At 38.1% G+C, this 16,135-nt stretch overlaps 1 protein-coding gene across 1 annotated transcript; it reads right to left on the bottom strand.

The window, feature by feature from the left end:
• Positions 1–6: 6 nt before the first annotated feature.
• Positions 7–13,639, bottom strand: LOC113568028 (uncharacterized). Its single transcript, XM_026996190.3, has 12 exons — positions 13,279–13,639; positions 11,439–11,661; positions 10,373–10,511; positions 9,455–10,292; positions 9,166–9,378; positions 8,952–9,082; positions 8,710–8,876; positions 8,450–8,604; positions 7,281–7,360; positions 7,079–7,193; positions 5,603–5,754; positions 7–2,283 (listed from the first exon to the last, which is right to left on the bottom strand). The coding sequence occupies exons 1-12, from the start codon at positions 13,473–13,475 to the stop codon at positions 1,442–1,444; spliced, it is 3,252 nt and encodes a 1,083-aa protein (XP_026851991.3). The 5' UTR covers positions 13,476–13,639; the 3' UTR covers positions 7–1,441.
• Positions 13,640–16,135: the final 2,496 nt, after the last annotated feature.

Genomic DNA, 16,135 nt, shown 5'->3' with positions numbered 1-16,135 from the left:
AGACAATTTAAATGTCCTTGAATTTTATTCAGTACTTTTACTTTTCAGAACTTTTTATATTTACAACTTTAGCTGAATTAAATTTCTTTTCATTTTCATACATTTCAAGGTTTTATCATGAGAAGAAATAAGCAGCTCTAATCAATTCAATAAATATCCACAATAAAAATGTTATTTTGCAAACATGCCAGTATATAAATACATAAATCAAGTATATTTGATTGTGTGGCTCTTTTATTGTTTAAGTTAATACTCTAAAAAAATGTAGTTCTTATTTTTATGTGAAAACCTGTAAACATGTAATGTTTATTTTGAAAGATACAGAACACTTATGTATAGAGCCTATTCTTATGTTTAAACAAAATTGTTTATTTATTTATTAATTACTAATTTTGTTACATTTGCAGGCAAAGATTATGCTCAAATTGTGTTTAAAATCCTGCCTAATTATATATATATATGACTCATGATTTGATGGTAATGAGGTACTCTACATTGTATTGAAAACTATGCACACTCAATAATAATAACATAAAGAGATACCCTCATCTATATATATATATGTGTGTGTGTGTGTGTGTGTGTGTGTGTGTGTGTGTGTGTGTGTGTGTGTGTGTGTGTGTGTGTAAAAACGCACTAGCACTACATTTTTCAATATGATTTCCATTCGGTCAGTGATCACTGATGTAAAAGAATTGCTGACAAGCATCAAGCAAATGAAAAAATAATAACTGTGAAATCTTCTGAGCAAATATTACAATGTAAGTAACTGACTATATATATATATATATATATATATATATATATATATATACACACACACACACACACACACACACACACACACACACACACATACAAAACATTTGTAACTTAAACCTCAAGTGTCTGAATTTTCAGGACTCCTTCATGGGTTTCAGCCTGTGCATTGAAAATATAATATAATATAATATATACAGGGAAAATATTATTCCTTAAAATGTCAGACAGCCCACACTATATTTTTCTTTGTATCCTAAAAAGAAAGAAAAAATACAAAAAAAGAAAAACATTCCACATTCACCTTTCGTGACTTAAAAATGTTATGTACTAAATTTGAATGAAGACTTCCCTTTATAAGAGTTAATCTACAACCTAATCTGCCATGATATTTTTGCTGTTGCCTGGGCAACCCCTACACCCCCCCCCCATTGTTCTAGGCCCAGGACAATATCCCTACCTGTAGCCCTTACCATTGGCATCCCTCCATATCCAAGGCATCTTTTCTCTTGCTACTGCTCCTTGCCCGAACAAGGGCAATATTCCAGCTGTGGTAAAATGTGAAATGACCAGAATGAACAGGACAAAGGCATGAAGATGAGAATGAGGGATTGAATTATTGAGGCCTCATTCTAAGCTTGTTACTGATGATTAGTGAAACAATCCTCCAGGATGGTATAGGCTAAAAGGCAGAACATCTCTCCCCCTTGTCCACAGGGCTCTTTCTGGCCACATTGAATCTGGGCTTGAATGAATGCTCGGATATGAGCTGATTGATCTCATTTTGCTTGTAGGAGGACAGCTTTTGAGTCAGCCAAGGTCCTTTAGGGTCCCCTTCTGGTCTCTGAAAGTATCGAAAACATGCTTTGCTTATTAAATAAACAACCTCTGCAATGTTTAGCAAGACACAAACTCCAGACACTGTCAGCATGAAGACAGTAAAGATGGTCTTCTCTGTTGGCCGAGAGACAAAGCAGTCCACTGTGTTGGGGCAGGGATATGAATCACACTTCACAAGACGCACCATTCTAAATCCAGGGTAGATTACGTAAAAAATGTACAAGAACACCACCTCAAAAATGATGCGAAAAATGATGCTTATCGTGTAGGTCCACCAAAGTGCACCAGTGATCTTGATCTTCTGATTCTTTATTTGCTCAAAGTCCTTGGCACTGCCTCGTCCTGACATCTTCAGGATCTTTTTGTCAACATGGCGGCGGTGAGCTACATGCATGGCCACCAGCAAGGCTGGTGTCGACACCAGAATCAGCTGCAGGGCCCAGAGGCGTATATGAGAAATCGGGAAGAACTGGTCATAGCATACACTGTCGCAGCCTGGCTGCTGCGTGTTGCAGGTGAAGCCAGACTTCTCGTCACCCCATGCGCTCTCAGCAGCCACCACCAGGACCAGGATGCGGAAGATGAAGATGACGGAGAGCCAGATGCGGCCGATGCCTGTCGAGTGCCTGTTTACACCGCTGATCACAGCATAAAAAGTCGCCCAATTCATTTTCACTTCCAGGTCTGCAGAGAAAATGCAGAATGTAAGGATGCACAAAAAAATTTACATTTCAAAAGGAATTTTGACTTATCCTAAACATTCCTGATCATCAAAACTGGATGTAACATATTTAACTTACAACAATAAAATGATGCAAGTACTACATGACACTTACAGTACCCTTATAATAAATACATAAAACATTTCTCCTTTAAAAAAAGGCCTAAATGCATTTTGTAAGTAACATTATTACGAATTCAAAAGCACAATTTACCAGCTCAGCCCTTGTTGTAAGCAGCATTGGCTGTGCAGGGTCCAAAAATATTGCACATCAGGTGCAGTCTGGACATTTGGACACTTTGAGGAATAAAGTATGACAAAAGTGTTCTGTTCACATTGGAGCCATTTAAGAGCATGAGCGACGGCCTACTGCCACATACTGTCACCTGATGCGAAAGGAAAAGCCAATGGCAAGGTTTCTGGAAAGACCATGTGACATTCTCTGCAGTTCAATAAAAAGCAGATTCGCTGTCGTCAAGGCACCTGAGAAAATAGCCACATCCACTGGACATGCTAACATGCACCTCATCAGAACAAACTGAGTAGGTGATTTCAGTCCTTTATTTCAGGTTTCAGTTCCAAGTATGGGAGTGTAAAGATAAAATTCAGTGTATGCCACAGTAAATTATGTCTTCTTGCTTGATTAAAAAAATATGTGGATAGCAAATTACTAATTTTGTACGTGAGCAACCAAATCTTCCTATCAGGAGAAGAAATTTAAAAAGACATTTACCTTCAGTATTGGTGGTACATAAACATATCCAGAAAAAGGCAGAGAAAATTTACTAGACAGTTTACTGAAAAACACCATCCCTCTAGAAAATGCAAATACTTTCCACGAGACTAGCCACTACCCTGCACCATAGAAGTCATATGGTCTTATAAAAACCATTTACATACAATGGTGGCCTTTATTGAGACCAACAAGACTGGAATTCAGATCAAACGCCTCGATTTCCGCCTACTCAAGGCAAAAGAATGAATCTGTGTGGACAGAAAGGCCTCAGCATCATTATTCATTGTGCCTGGCAGGCTAGGGAAGTGAAGGGTGTCTTTGACCTGAATGACTGTCCTAAACACTAACATTTTTGCAAATCATCTCGTGTTTCGCTTGTTTCTTGTGAATTAAAAAGCACATGGGTTTTTAATTTTAATTTTTTTTTTGTGAATTAACTGCGCATGCTTTTTGATGTGGGCTATTTTTCCCTTATATTAGGATTGTTATTGCAATACCATAACTTTGTCTTTTGACGAGTAAGAGCAACACTTTTCTAAAAGTGCCCATTTGGGAATTTTACACTCACTAATAGTCTTATTTCCAGCTGGACACATTAATGGACAGAGTAACACCACCACCAAGCATTTACAATGATTTACAGTTGTGTTACTGTATCCTTTTTCCTTCAGATATTTCCCTAGAATTAGTGCTGCAATAGCAAACCTGATCAGTTATAGGTTACTGAGAGAGTTTATGCTAATATAGTATAGTGAAATTGGGTCTACATGCATAGTCTCATTAAATGCATTTTGGTTTGGTTTTGGCTTTTCTTTTTCCTTGTTGCTTTTTTTCTTTTGTTATATGGAACATTTTGGACGAAGAAACTTCCACAATAACTAGCTTATGTTCTTTGTCAGTGCAGAAATGTCACATTTTGACAATAGTATTCACAACTTATTTTGTCATTCTGAAAATTGCAGAGGAGTTGTTTTGCCCCCCTTGCCAATTACATGAGCCATGTGTCTGTTACCGTATGGTTCTACCCCCTGTCGTCTGCTGGCCCACCTCCTTGGCAAAGAAATGTCCCAGCTTATTCAAGTGACCAGTTCAAACTCCTCCGACAGGGAAAGGCAACACAAAGATTGAGTTTGAAAACGTCAATACTGGCTGCCACAATGAACAAAGATGCTATTATAAGTTGCTTTCCCTGTTTGACTAGAGAGCTATATTGTAATACAGTAGATTTTGGCATCCTTGGTAAAGATGAACAAAAATGCTATGAAGAAATTTGCTGTTCATCACCTTACACAGAAAATAATAAGAGAAATCAAACTTTTGGTAAGGCATTTTATTCAGAATAATTGGCACCACTGCATAAAATACTTGTTGTCCAAGATAACAGCAGTGAATGATCCATTATGATGCTGGAATCTGGAAGACACCTGAAACCATCTAATCCATAATCTTTCCTGATCCTTCAGTTTTTGGTACTTGCTTGTGAACTGTCCTTTTCAACTCCGTTTGTAAGTTTTTACATCAGGGCACTGCAAAAGCTTAAAGTGGTTGACAGTGATTAAGAACACTGCTGCTAAACTGTCTTTACTCTAATAACCCCCACAAAAATAGTTAATGAGAAATAAATAAATAAAAAATTCCAGTGACTTCTGTATCCTCCATCATCAACAGCTAAAACTTGGAACCAATCAGGAACTACTTGTTATGAGGAGGCAGTCCTCCCTGCCTGTCAATTATTTTGCATTAACATTAATATATTAGTCCAAGCATTAAGCATACACATCTTTGGATGTGACTTTAGAGAAAAGGCTTGGATACTTGTATAGCTAAATCTGTTGAAAAACAGCAAAAAAAACAAACAAACAAACAAAAAAAAAAAACTACAGCAGCTTTAATAATGTTCAGTAAACTTTTTTACAGTACAATGTGATTTGGGATGACAATATCCTACAAAAAAACCCCAAAAAACCACATAGTATGTATATTGCATGAATATAGTACAAATTGCACAATTTGGGAAAAAGACCACTTTGTGGTCTTATAATTTTTTCACCTACACATTATTATGAAAAAAGGCAGTGTGTACTAAGGATCCTCACCTTTTGTCCATTTTCCAGCTGTTGTTGGAATAACATGATAGCGATGTGCTTTATGCACAAACTGGACTTCTCTCTCTGTGTGTGGGAGAGAGTGAGAGTATGTGGCAAAGTGGGGCACATTTCCTTCCAGTCCTAAACTCTAGGACCCCAAATGGAAGTAATGGTGTCGCTTTTAGTGACCAAATTATCATTGTAAGCCAGCATCCAAAATGATATATGGATCAAGTCAGATCTGTGCTGCCAAGGCCCATCCTGAAAGCTTACACATTGGAAGTACCAGTTTACACTGAAATCACAAGGGTAATGCCAGCCCCCATAGTTTCATTCTTATATACACTTCCCTTTCTTATAGATTTGGTCAGGAAGCAAATGGCAAAAGTAAACTGATATAAAAGCCTCTGGTCCATTTATACCAGATTCAAATTTGTGCAGAGCTAGCACAGAAGTCACAGCCACAGCCATCCATGGCCTGAAGTATTGAGCTGCACTGAATATACATGTACCAGAACACTATTACCCATGCTGTCTCCCTCTTGATACAAAGTGCTGCACATTCAGCATCCTCATGACACTGTGAGCAGCAGATCAAAAGGATGCAGTGGCTGGTTACACATGACAAAGGAAACACACACTTAGCACATGTTCTTCGTGCACGACTGTCACCCAAGGATGCAGTTCTCTTCCAAAAGTACACAAAAGCACTAATTTTTCCAAGTTGGACGCTACCACAGAATAGGAAAGCCCTTTAAAAGAAAACTGTGTAGGAATAAAGTTATGATTAAAATGAGGAGAAACGTGCCAAATGTGCATTTATGGCTCTCTCTCCTACCCCCAAATTTTCCAATACAAATATTTACATTTGTCCCAAACCACCTACATATGCAACACCGAGAGCACGTTTAGTTTTTAAATTGTTGACTCATTAGCACAATAAAACATTAACTGAGTAGCAATACACCTATTTTGATGCCACACATTTATTCATTAATTAGTGGTGTCTGCATTTGCATTTTGGAAATAAGAGCAGGCCTTAATTTATCTAAATGTACATTCTTTGTTATTATTCTAATAATTATCATTACATAACTCACACAGAAATACAATTAATCCAAATAATTACATGCAGTGCCTGCCTATATGTATTTTTTGTACTTGTACATAGGTATACATGAAGTGGGTATTTCATTGGGTGCTTTTTCACTTCCTATGCCAGACTGCACAGCAGAGAAGACTATCTAGCAGGTAGACGTATGCCCAAGGCCTGAGTGTAGATACAATTTGGGGGGAGAAAACAGGTTTATTTGATAAAGACAGCATTTCAATTTCCTCTTTGCTAACTCCCTGCAGTGTGCATTACACTAACACAATGCAGATGCACTGCTGCGTGTGTTTTGTGCAGTAACCGTGTGTAACCTGCATTCATGAAGACCAGCCAATACCTGATCTGTGGTCAGAAACAGGATGTTCATCAAAGTCACATACAATACATCCTCTAGTGAAGCATATAACCTCAGTGTTACCAGAGGCCCAAAATGAGCATATTATACAAATCCTCATTAAGTGGAGCCATGAGCTGCAACATCTAAAAATCAGAGGTGTAATGCAAAGTTTTAAAAACTTTTTTGTCAAATAAAGACACAGGATAAAAGCTTGGGAACCACTGGACCATCCATTATATAAAGAATATAAAACAATGGTAAGTCAAATTAGTATGACCAGAAGAAAAATCATGTCTATTTTATCCAAGGTCAACTGAAACAATTATCCTTCAAATCTTAAATGTATCACTGAAAACAAACGAGCAGTCTTAATGAGCACTGAAAAAGTAAAGACTGAGCATTAAACTGCAAAGGTTACAAAAGGCACATCAAACTTAAGCCCAGGTTTTGGCAAACAATGTATAATCTAACAAAACAGATGCTCAGCTAATCAAAAATGACTTCCTTATATACAGGAGTTGTCATCTTCTGTTTTGAGAGCAACAAGAGATGATACTTTTCCCACTCCTTTGCGTGTTGTCTTGATCGCACTTGGGCATGACCTGGAAGACAATTACCACACAAAGCTTTACTGAAATCCACCGGGAATAATGAATGCCCTCTACCGACATGTAATAAGGTATACTCACTTCTTTTTAGTGCCATGTTCAATTTGTTATGCTTGGCATGTCCATTTTGAGCCAGTCTCAGAGACAGAGAAGCACCTCTCCTGTTGGAAATAAACAAAAAGACACCTGGCAAATCCAAGTAGTTATACTAATTGTAAATTACTTTTGCAGTCCAGAACGTCAATGTCCCTTGGGGGAAGAAAAAAAAACACAATGAGGCTGCAGTATGCATAAGGCAGAGGGATTTCAGATGTTATATAGTTATGTGCATATACACCACATTAACCAATGGCAGTACTCTCACAGCCTCATAAATAGTTCAGTTTTATGGAGAGTTAGTCCTAAAAAAGGCAGCACAACTACCTATAATAAACTGCTACTTGCTAGCCACATTACAAAAAATCTTTGTATGCAGCTGTTGACAAGCATATCTGATGCAATTCTGAATTCCTATCAGTTTAGTTATCTATTATGTTACATAGCAATACTCCAGATTATTCTATTTTAGGTCGAGGCATACTCTAAAAAGGAGAGTTAACCATAACTACTGGGCCATCCTCATCACTAAACTAAATTTACCTTGATAACAGAATTATTTTTGTAGCGATATGAAAGCAAACAACCAATAATAATTCATTCAGAACTCATGTTTATAATACTGTTTGGTATTAGCAGAGTTCTTTTTTCAAATTTCTAGACATGAACACATTCCTTATTATTTTCACTGTGGATGTCAACCAAGGATGTAGTTTTCTTCGGCAAACGATACAATTGTCTCATTCAGTTTTGGATAGGACAGTACTTAACATGATGACTTTAAAAATGTTTCCACAATGGGTGAAGACAGGAAGAAAACAAAAGCCTTGTACATAGCTCACAATGACCATGTTGACAGTCTAAGGTCTAGTAGCAAGTAGTAAAAACAAACAAAAACAAAAAACAAACAAAGTGACTTATCAAGTCTGTGTGACATTCAGTCAATCAAGTTCAGGCATACAAGCAATGTGGTCACAATGCCTCAGGTATTTCCTATAAGAGTTTTCACTTTCCCATTTTATACTTATGAACATAGTTGAATCAACTTCAGTGACATGGTGGTCTTTTCAGAATATGTAAAACACCTTCCTTAGTGCTTCTGTAGTTTCAATTAATAAATTATTTATATCTCTAATCCAATTTACCAGATTTACCTCATGGTCCCAATCTTCCCTTTCTCCATAAAGAGCTCCACCATAACCTTAGTGTCTTCTGGATAGAGCCTGGCATAAAGTGTTCTGCTGTTTACTTTGTCTTTGAACCAGCTGACTGCCTCAGCAGACCAGCTCTCTCCATTCCCTGGGTTTACCTAGTAAATCAAACACTGTTTTCATATTAAAAAAAAAAATACATACATGATCATGACAAATATGATTAGGTTTATTATTTTTATAGGAACCTTTATGACACACACATTTGCCAGAGAGACTTGCAGAGCTTGCACTGGTATTTTAGCAACTTCTCTACAAAATTCCTTAATATTCGAAAGAGAAAGACAAGCTGAATCTCCATAATCAATTCTCCTGACCTCCACTTCAATGTTTTTGATGCCTTCCAGGCTGTTGCACAAGTGATTACTACCTGTTAAAATAGAAAAATGATCTTAATTTGTACAATTTAATTTACATTTTCCCCTCCTCGCTCTTTAAAACTTACCTCTGGTTATCCCACATATCTTTGCCACTTGTGCCCGACACCACAACTTCTCTTCGGGAAACCATCCCATTACGTAAGTGCCAATATCTGGGATGCTGTTCCTCTCAGCATAGGACACACATCTTTTTCTTCTGTTTTAATGTCCACAGCGCACAATGTGCATTAGTAAATATTGTGAAGAAAGTTAAACAGCATAAGACTAACTGCTACTTACGCCATGATATGAGACAGCTCCTGTAGGTTGGTGTCTTTATGTTGTATGTAGAAATTGCTTGGGGTGATCACATAGGTGGCAACAACAGGCAGCTCTTCAAATTTCTTAATCTGAAATTCAGGAATTCTTACTTGGGCCTCATCGTCATCCACTGAACTATCCATCAGTTTGTCAGGGCCACATTGGTGCTCCACGTGTTCTGAGGCCACAGATCTATTGTTTGAAGGACAGATACTTAGACTGAAGTCACCCCCGGGGACAGTAGAGTCATTAGTTAGCCAAAGCCTACCTTTCATCAGACATCATTCCCGGCGCAGAGTTTGTCACCTCCGTGGAAATATCCCCAATGTCCCACAATTCAGAGGGTGTAGCAATCATACAACTGTAGGTCACAGATCCTGCACTGCTGTTTTTTAATTTAAAGATGGGCCTAGAAACATCCATCACAGAGACTAACTGCCTCTTCTGTGCACTCTGTGATGTATTCCTGTCAGCCATACTTGCTTCAGTTTTGCTGTTCTGTTGCTGCAATAATGCATAAGCCCTGTTCACAGCACAAGATAAACTGAGCTTGGGCATTTGTTCTGCCTTTCCATTTGTTCTCAGAAAATGCATGAGCTGAGAGGAAGTTTGTTTCTGGTGTTGAACTTCAAGGTAATTTCCAAATTGTTGATGAAAGAGCTGGGTGGTCACATTCTGAGTCATGCCTGAAAAAATTTCTTTTGGGAGGAAGGTGTCTGCAACATTGCTCGGGGTTTGAGCTTCAGTTGCAATGTTCTGTTGTAAGTTGTTATTGACATCTTCCATTTCAGTCCCTTTGGAGTTATCTTGGCTAAATAACTCCACTTCTGTACCATAACTAGATGAGATTTTGCCAGGTGATGCTTCATTTTCAGTTTCAAATGACAGAATTATTTGCTGGAAGGAAACTTTTGCTGCCATTATTTGCACAGCTTTGGTAATTGAACTTGCCAGAATAGCATTCTGTAGCAATGGCCCAAATTTTAAAACTCGCGGAATGAATACTCCAGGATGACATTTTTTCAAGTAATTGAACTGCAGCACATGGTATGGTGACAGTCTGTCCCTGTGTTCCAAATGCATCTTCAAGCAATGCAGGTCTAGACCTAATGCATAAAATGGAAAAGTCGAATTTTGTAAACTGGAGACAACATTTTACAAGGACAAGACTGAATAAATTAGATACCTGATTTAAGGTCTTCAAAAACTGCCATTAGTTCCTTGATCACATGACATTTGGAATCTAAAGTCTTCAGCAGATTGGTACCATCCTCTGAATGACTTGAACATGGGGAACTCAGAAATTCTTCAACATCTTCAGCAGTCTGCAAAATTATTATTAGGGTAGTCTACTTTAATTAAGTCAGCCGAGTGAAAAGATCCAGGATAATGGACAATGGCAAAAGAGTGAATTAAATTCATTACGAGCCACATCATAGCATAACCTTACACAGGTGGGCTTCTGGGGTCACTGTATCCCAGGTTTTTTGGGCTTTTTTTTGGCAAAGCCTTTAAATGCTGAATAGATTTAGCCAAGGCACATTGACAATTATGAAAATGCATTCTGATAACCCACCAGATTAAAAATTAGCTAGCTAACAGTTGTCATATCATACTGTGACTGAAGTTATAGCCTGTCACTGGTTCTCACCACAAGTGAGTGCAGATTACAAGAGCCACTTAGTCAAGCTCTTTCAGTAATTAGAGTAAGCTTGTAGTCACTCTTGTAATTCCTACACCTGGTGGTCATTTTCCAAGGTTATTTTTTGATAAAACCTTTGTGGTCTATTCAGATAGTTACTGTTGTTGCCACCACCACAGAAATGGAAGGTGAAGGAGTGAAATGGATAGCACGAGGCTGCAAAGCCAGGAACTGTAACATTTTTTGCCACACTAACTTTAAGTTTGCATCATCTTTGCCATTAACCTACCATCTAATTTAAAATATATCAGCAAGCTGATGTTAGCAATTAGCAGTAAAATAAACTAACTGGAATATTTACAATCACAGTCTAAGACTAGAAAGGGAACAGAGGCTCTGGAAGATATCCTGACAAGAGCCCATGCCCAAGAAAAAGAACTCCAAAGGACCAGAATGACTACAGACCTGTAGTGCTCACACGTGATGAAGACCCTGAAAAGGCTGATCTGGGATTACCTCAGAGCCCAGGTAAAGACAGCAATGGATGCCTACTGCCCATGTGGGGGTAAAGATTTCTGTAGTACAATTGCAGCACAGATCATACCCCCACCTGGAGGTGCCAGAGAGCTGGGCCAGAATTATGTTCTTCAACTTCTCCAGCACTTTTAACACCAAGCAGTCTGCCCCGCTGGGGGAGGACAGGAGGAACGCAGTGCTGCAGAAGTGGATGACGTCTTAGTGTCCTGTTTGGCAGGTTCAGTATGAAGTGAGCAGCATTGGAGCTCCGGATGGAAAGTTCTTGTTCCATTTCTCTTCTTCCTTTACACCTCTGACTGAAAACAATACCCCAAGACAGGTCATATCCAAAATATTTTCAGATAAATATAGAATTGTGGGATGTATTACTGAAGAGAGGGAGGGAGTTGTACAGGAGCCTTACAAACAATTTTGTTTAGTAGTATTAAATTCATGTACTGTCATAGGATAAAGTCTCCAAGCTCCTGTTATCATCCAGGGAGAGGACATTAGAGTGCTACATCCACAGATCCCTAGGGGCTCACCTGGATGACTAGCTGAAATGGGTTGCAAATTCAAACAGCTTGTACAAGAAGAGCTGTAGACAGCTCCATTTTCTATGGAAGCTGAGGTCTTTTGGTGTGTATGGCAATTTAACATGCACATTTATTTATCTGTATTGTTCAGTGCCATATTCCATGCTGCTGTGTGCTGGGGCAGCAGCATCAAAATCAAGGACTTTAACAGGCTGAACAAGATGATCCAAAAGGACTGGCTCATGGCTCAAACTGAGATGGTTGTAGAGAGGGGGATGCTGCCCAAGATATTAGTCATCACAAACATTTCCTCACACCCATTCTATCAGACTCTAAATGTACAGTGGAGCTGAGTACAAGGCTACAGCCCTGGCGCTCCTACAGGTCTTTAATTTCTACAACTGTCAGAATATAGTTCTATACTGTTCTTATCTGTTTAAACATTAACATTCTAATTAGTTCCACTGTACATTGCTTTTGAACCAATTTTTATTTTTTTTACTAAAGTACAGAGTCTTTGAGACAGAGTACTGTGTACTTTACTTTTCTCTCTCACTCACACACACACACAATTATTATTCATTCATTTATATATATATATATATATATATATATATATATATATATATATATATATATATATATATACACACACACACACACACACACACATCTATATATATATATATCTATATATATATATATATCTATATATATATATATATCTATATATATATATATATCTATCTATCTATCTATCTATCTATCTCTATCTATATCTATATACACACACACACACACACACACACATATATATATACAGACATATATATAAAAATCCAAAGACCACATGAAGGGGAAAATTTATGAGCTCAGTGAATTCCAGTGTGGTATCGTGATTGGACTTTTTGCACTGGTGGCATCATGTCCAGAAATTTCCTCGCTACTAAATATTCCACAGTCAACTGGCAAACGGATTAGAACAAAGTGGAAACGATTGGGAATGATAGCAATTTAGCCACGAAAAATGACAGAGCACAGTCAGTGGCTACTAAAGCGCATAGTGCGCAGAGGTCACCAACTTTCTGCAGAGTTAATCACTACAGATCTCCAAACTTCATCTGGTCTTCAGATTAGCTCAAGAACAGTGCATAGAGAGCTTCATGGAATGGGTTTCCATGGCCAAGCAGCTGCATCCAAGCCTTACATGACCAAGCACAATGCAAATTGTCATATGCAGTGGATTAAAGTTTGGGGATGGCTCCTTCCTGTTCCAACATAACTGTGCACTAGTGCACAAAGCAAGGTCCATAAGGTGAAGATCCATGGATGAACTAGTTGTGTGTGGAAGAACTTGACTGGCCTGCACAAAGTCCTGACCTCAACTGAATAGAATACCTTTGGGATGAATTAGTGCGAAGACTGCGAGCCAGGCCTTCTTGTCCAACATCAGTGTTTGACTTCGCAAATGCGCTTCTGGAAGAATGGTCAAAAATCCCCATAAACACATTCGTAACCCTTGTGGAAAGCCTTCCCAGAAGAGTTGTAGCTGTTATAGCTGCAAAGATTGGGATTTCACTCAAGTTCATATGCATGCGAAGGCAGACGAGGGAATACTTTTGACAATATAGTGTATGTATGTATGTATGTATGTACAGATATGCATCGTATATGTGACTATTTAGAGAGTAATTATAGCACTTCTTATAACATATCTTAGTGCTCTGGAGAAATAAGAAACACGTCTTGTGGCTTCCAACCGTACTAGAGTGTAACCACACTGAACATCTTTTTCGATTGACTCCCATGGCGGCTTAATAAGTACATTAGTTACTACCGATCACACAGCTAACGCTAACTAATGGCCATCCTCCCGCCAAGTATTTGCCTGCGCGTGCTGCCCGTTTTAAAACACAGTAAAGCATCTTGGTCATTATGTTGGACAAGCGACAATAGGGAGGGTTTATATTTTATGTTCATTTAACTATTTATTTTGGTATCGAATCTGAAAATGTACATTACTAGCTATTTAGCCACAGCAGTCATACTTAAATAACTTTATCAGATAGCTAGCAACCGCTCACTCACCATGTCCAATGAATAACCAAGCGTTAGCTAACGCTACCTAGCTAGGTTAGCTTATCTAGTTATTTAAACAAACCGTATGCCGTAATCGATCAGGGAATAGAATCAAATTAACCCAGGCTCATTATATATTCTTGTGTACATATATACCCATAAGTCACAAAATATCCTGTCAATGTGTCCAAACGTAAATGGCTTTGTTCTGAACAACGCGTTATGCATGCTAAAAGTTGACAATAAAAATGAATTAGCTAGTTAGCTTGCATAGGTTAGCTAACGGGAACATGCTGGCTAGTTAGACTTATCTCCACATTATTTATAAGATTGGTAACGCGCTTAGCCTACCCTTTTTGTGAAATGATGCAGTTCTTCGTTCAGCACGTTTCTGCAATTTTCGAGGATAATTAGTTTGTAAATAAGAGACCTTTTCATGTCTCCATGACATTGCCAGTCCGACGACATTATGAGCCCTTCGGCTTTCTCCAGAGTGAATCGTTTTAAATTAGATACGCTAATTTAGGTCTCTAGCTATCTTGCGGTCACCGGGCAGTTTACACACAAGTTAGCTACTGAAAGCACAAATAAAATCTTCCTACTGAGTTCGCAGACAATACATATGTAAATTCCCAATGAGTGTTCTAATTTGGTATTTTTGTTTAGATTTTGTTTCAGATGGAAATTGATAACGAAAACAAGTGTGACGGGAAAACCCTTTAGCCTTACGGATAGAACACTTGTTTGTATTCGAACACTGCTGTAATCATTTGATAAAGCTCTTGCATGAAGCACTGATTTGCTGAATGAAAGGTTAAAATGACCGCCATAGATTGAAGTCAAATTTAGATAGATAGATAGATCATTCAAACAACTAAAATGTCATGGATAGCAAATCTACAAATAATTTATTTTCATTTGTTTGGTTCAAAATTTAAATTTTTACTAAAAATGTAATGTGCAGTTTGGAAGCTTACTTACCCCTCATAGCCTGACTCTTTAGAAGTTTTACTGTTAGATTAAATGCAACTGAAATGCAATTTATGCAAAGTTTAGGCAGCTCCTGTTAGACCAACAAGTGATTAAACCTCTGAAGGGGGACCTGACTCATATTTGTAGATGTAGGGCTATTAGTAACATTGCTAACATTTAATTACAGATAACCCGTGTCCATTTTTTGTCAGTGATCACAAGCACACAAACAACACAGGGCACATGCAGTGCTGACCCGGTCTTGCAGTTTTCTCCTTTCTATTAAACAAAGGATTTGGCCTTTTCCCTCGCATGAAGCCTACAAAGCCAAAAATGGACCAGCCCCTCCATACATAATGTCAGTGGTCAAAGCCCTCCAGTACTTCGAACCTCAAGTATGGCTTGGCTTGAAATATTATGCTTCAAGTCTCATGGAAGACAAGCATTGAGACTATTCTCTGTCCTGGCTCTTGAGATGGTGGAACAAACTTCCGCTTGCTGTCTGGACAGGAGAGTCCCTTGTAGTCTTCAAACAGACTGAAGACCCAACTATTTGTGGAATATTTAAATGACCACTGATCCTGCTGCTATGTTGACTAACTGAAATTCTAGTCCTTATTGTAGGGTATTGTTTATTGCACTGTTTTGTTTTTTGTTTTGTTTTTTGTCTGAGATAGAGCTTGTGTATTTTGCACTTCTAGGCATCAGCATTGATCCCTGTATTTCAACAGCATTCTAGTTCATTGTTATTTTGGACTCTAACCTACTGCACTGGCTAGGATGTATTCTACGAATAAATGACAACGCACTTTTGCAAGTTGCTCTGGATAAGAGCATCTGCCAAATGCCATAAATATAAATGTAAATGTAATTGATTTTGGGCTCTTTAAAGAGGTTAGTCGCGGTAGGACTCCCCTTTACATCATGAAGTAAGTAAACATAGTCACGGCTCCTACTGTACCCTATAAATCTCACTCAAAAGAAAAACAACAACAAAAGACAAGCTATCATTTGCCAAAAGCCATTTAACACATTTTCCATTCCTGCATATACCGTATCAGGTGAACCACACCTGCAGCAAAATTAATAGAAGTCAAGATACTATGATCCCATTTAGCACCAATCATTACTGTGAAACCACAGGCATGTTTCCTTGTAATTTACACCTATTTTTAGTCATGGTTTAATGCATTATTTTTGACAC

The sequence above is a fragment of the Electrophorus electricus genome, chromosome 16, assembly GCF_041902795.1.
Source record: "Electrophorus electricus isolate QZ-2024a chromosome 16, ASM4190279v1, whole genome shotgun sequence".
Taxonomy (NCBI): domain Eukaryota; kingdom Metazoa; phylum Chordata; class Actinopteri; order Gymnotiformes; family Gymnotidae; genus Electrophorus; species Electrophorus electricus.
Note: the sequence above shows the minus strand (reverse complement) of the source record. Positions and strands in the feature narration are given on the sequence as shown.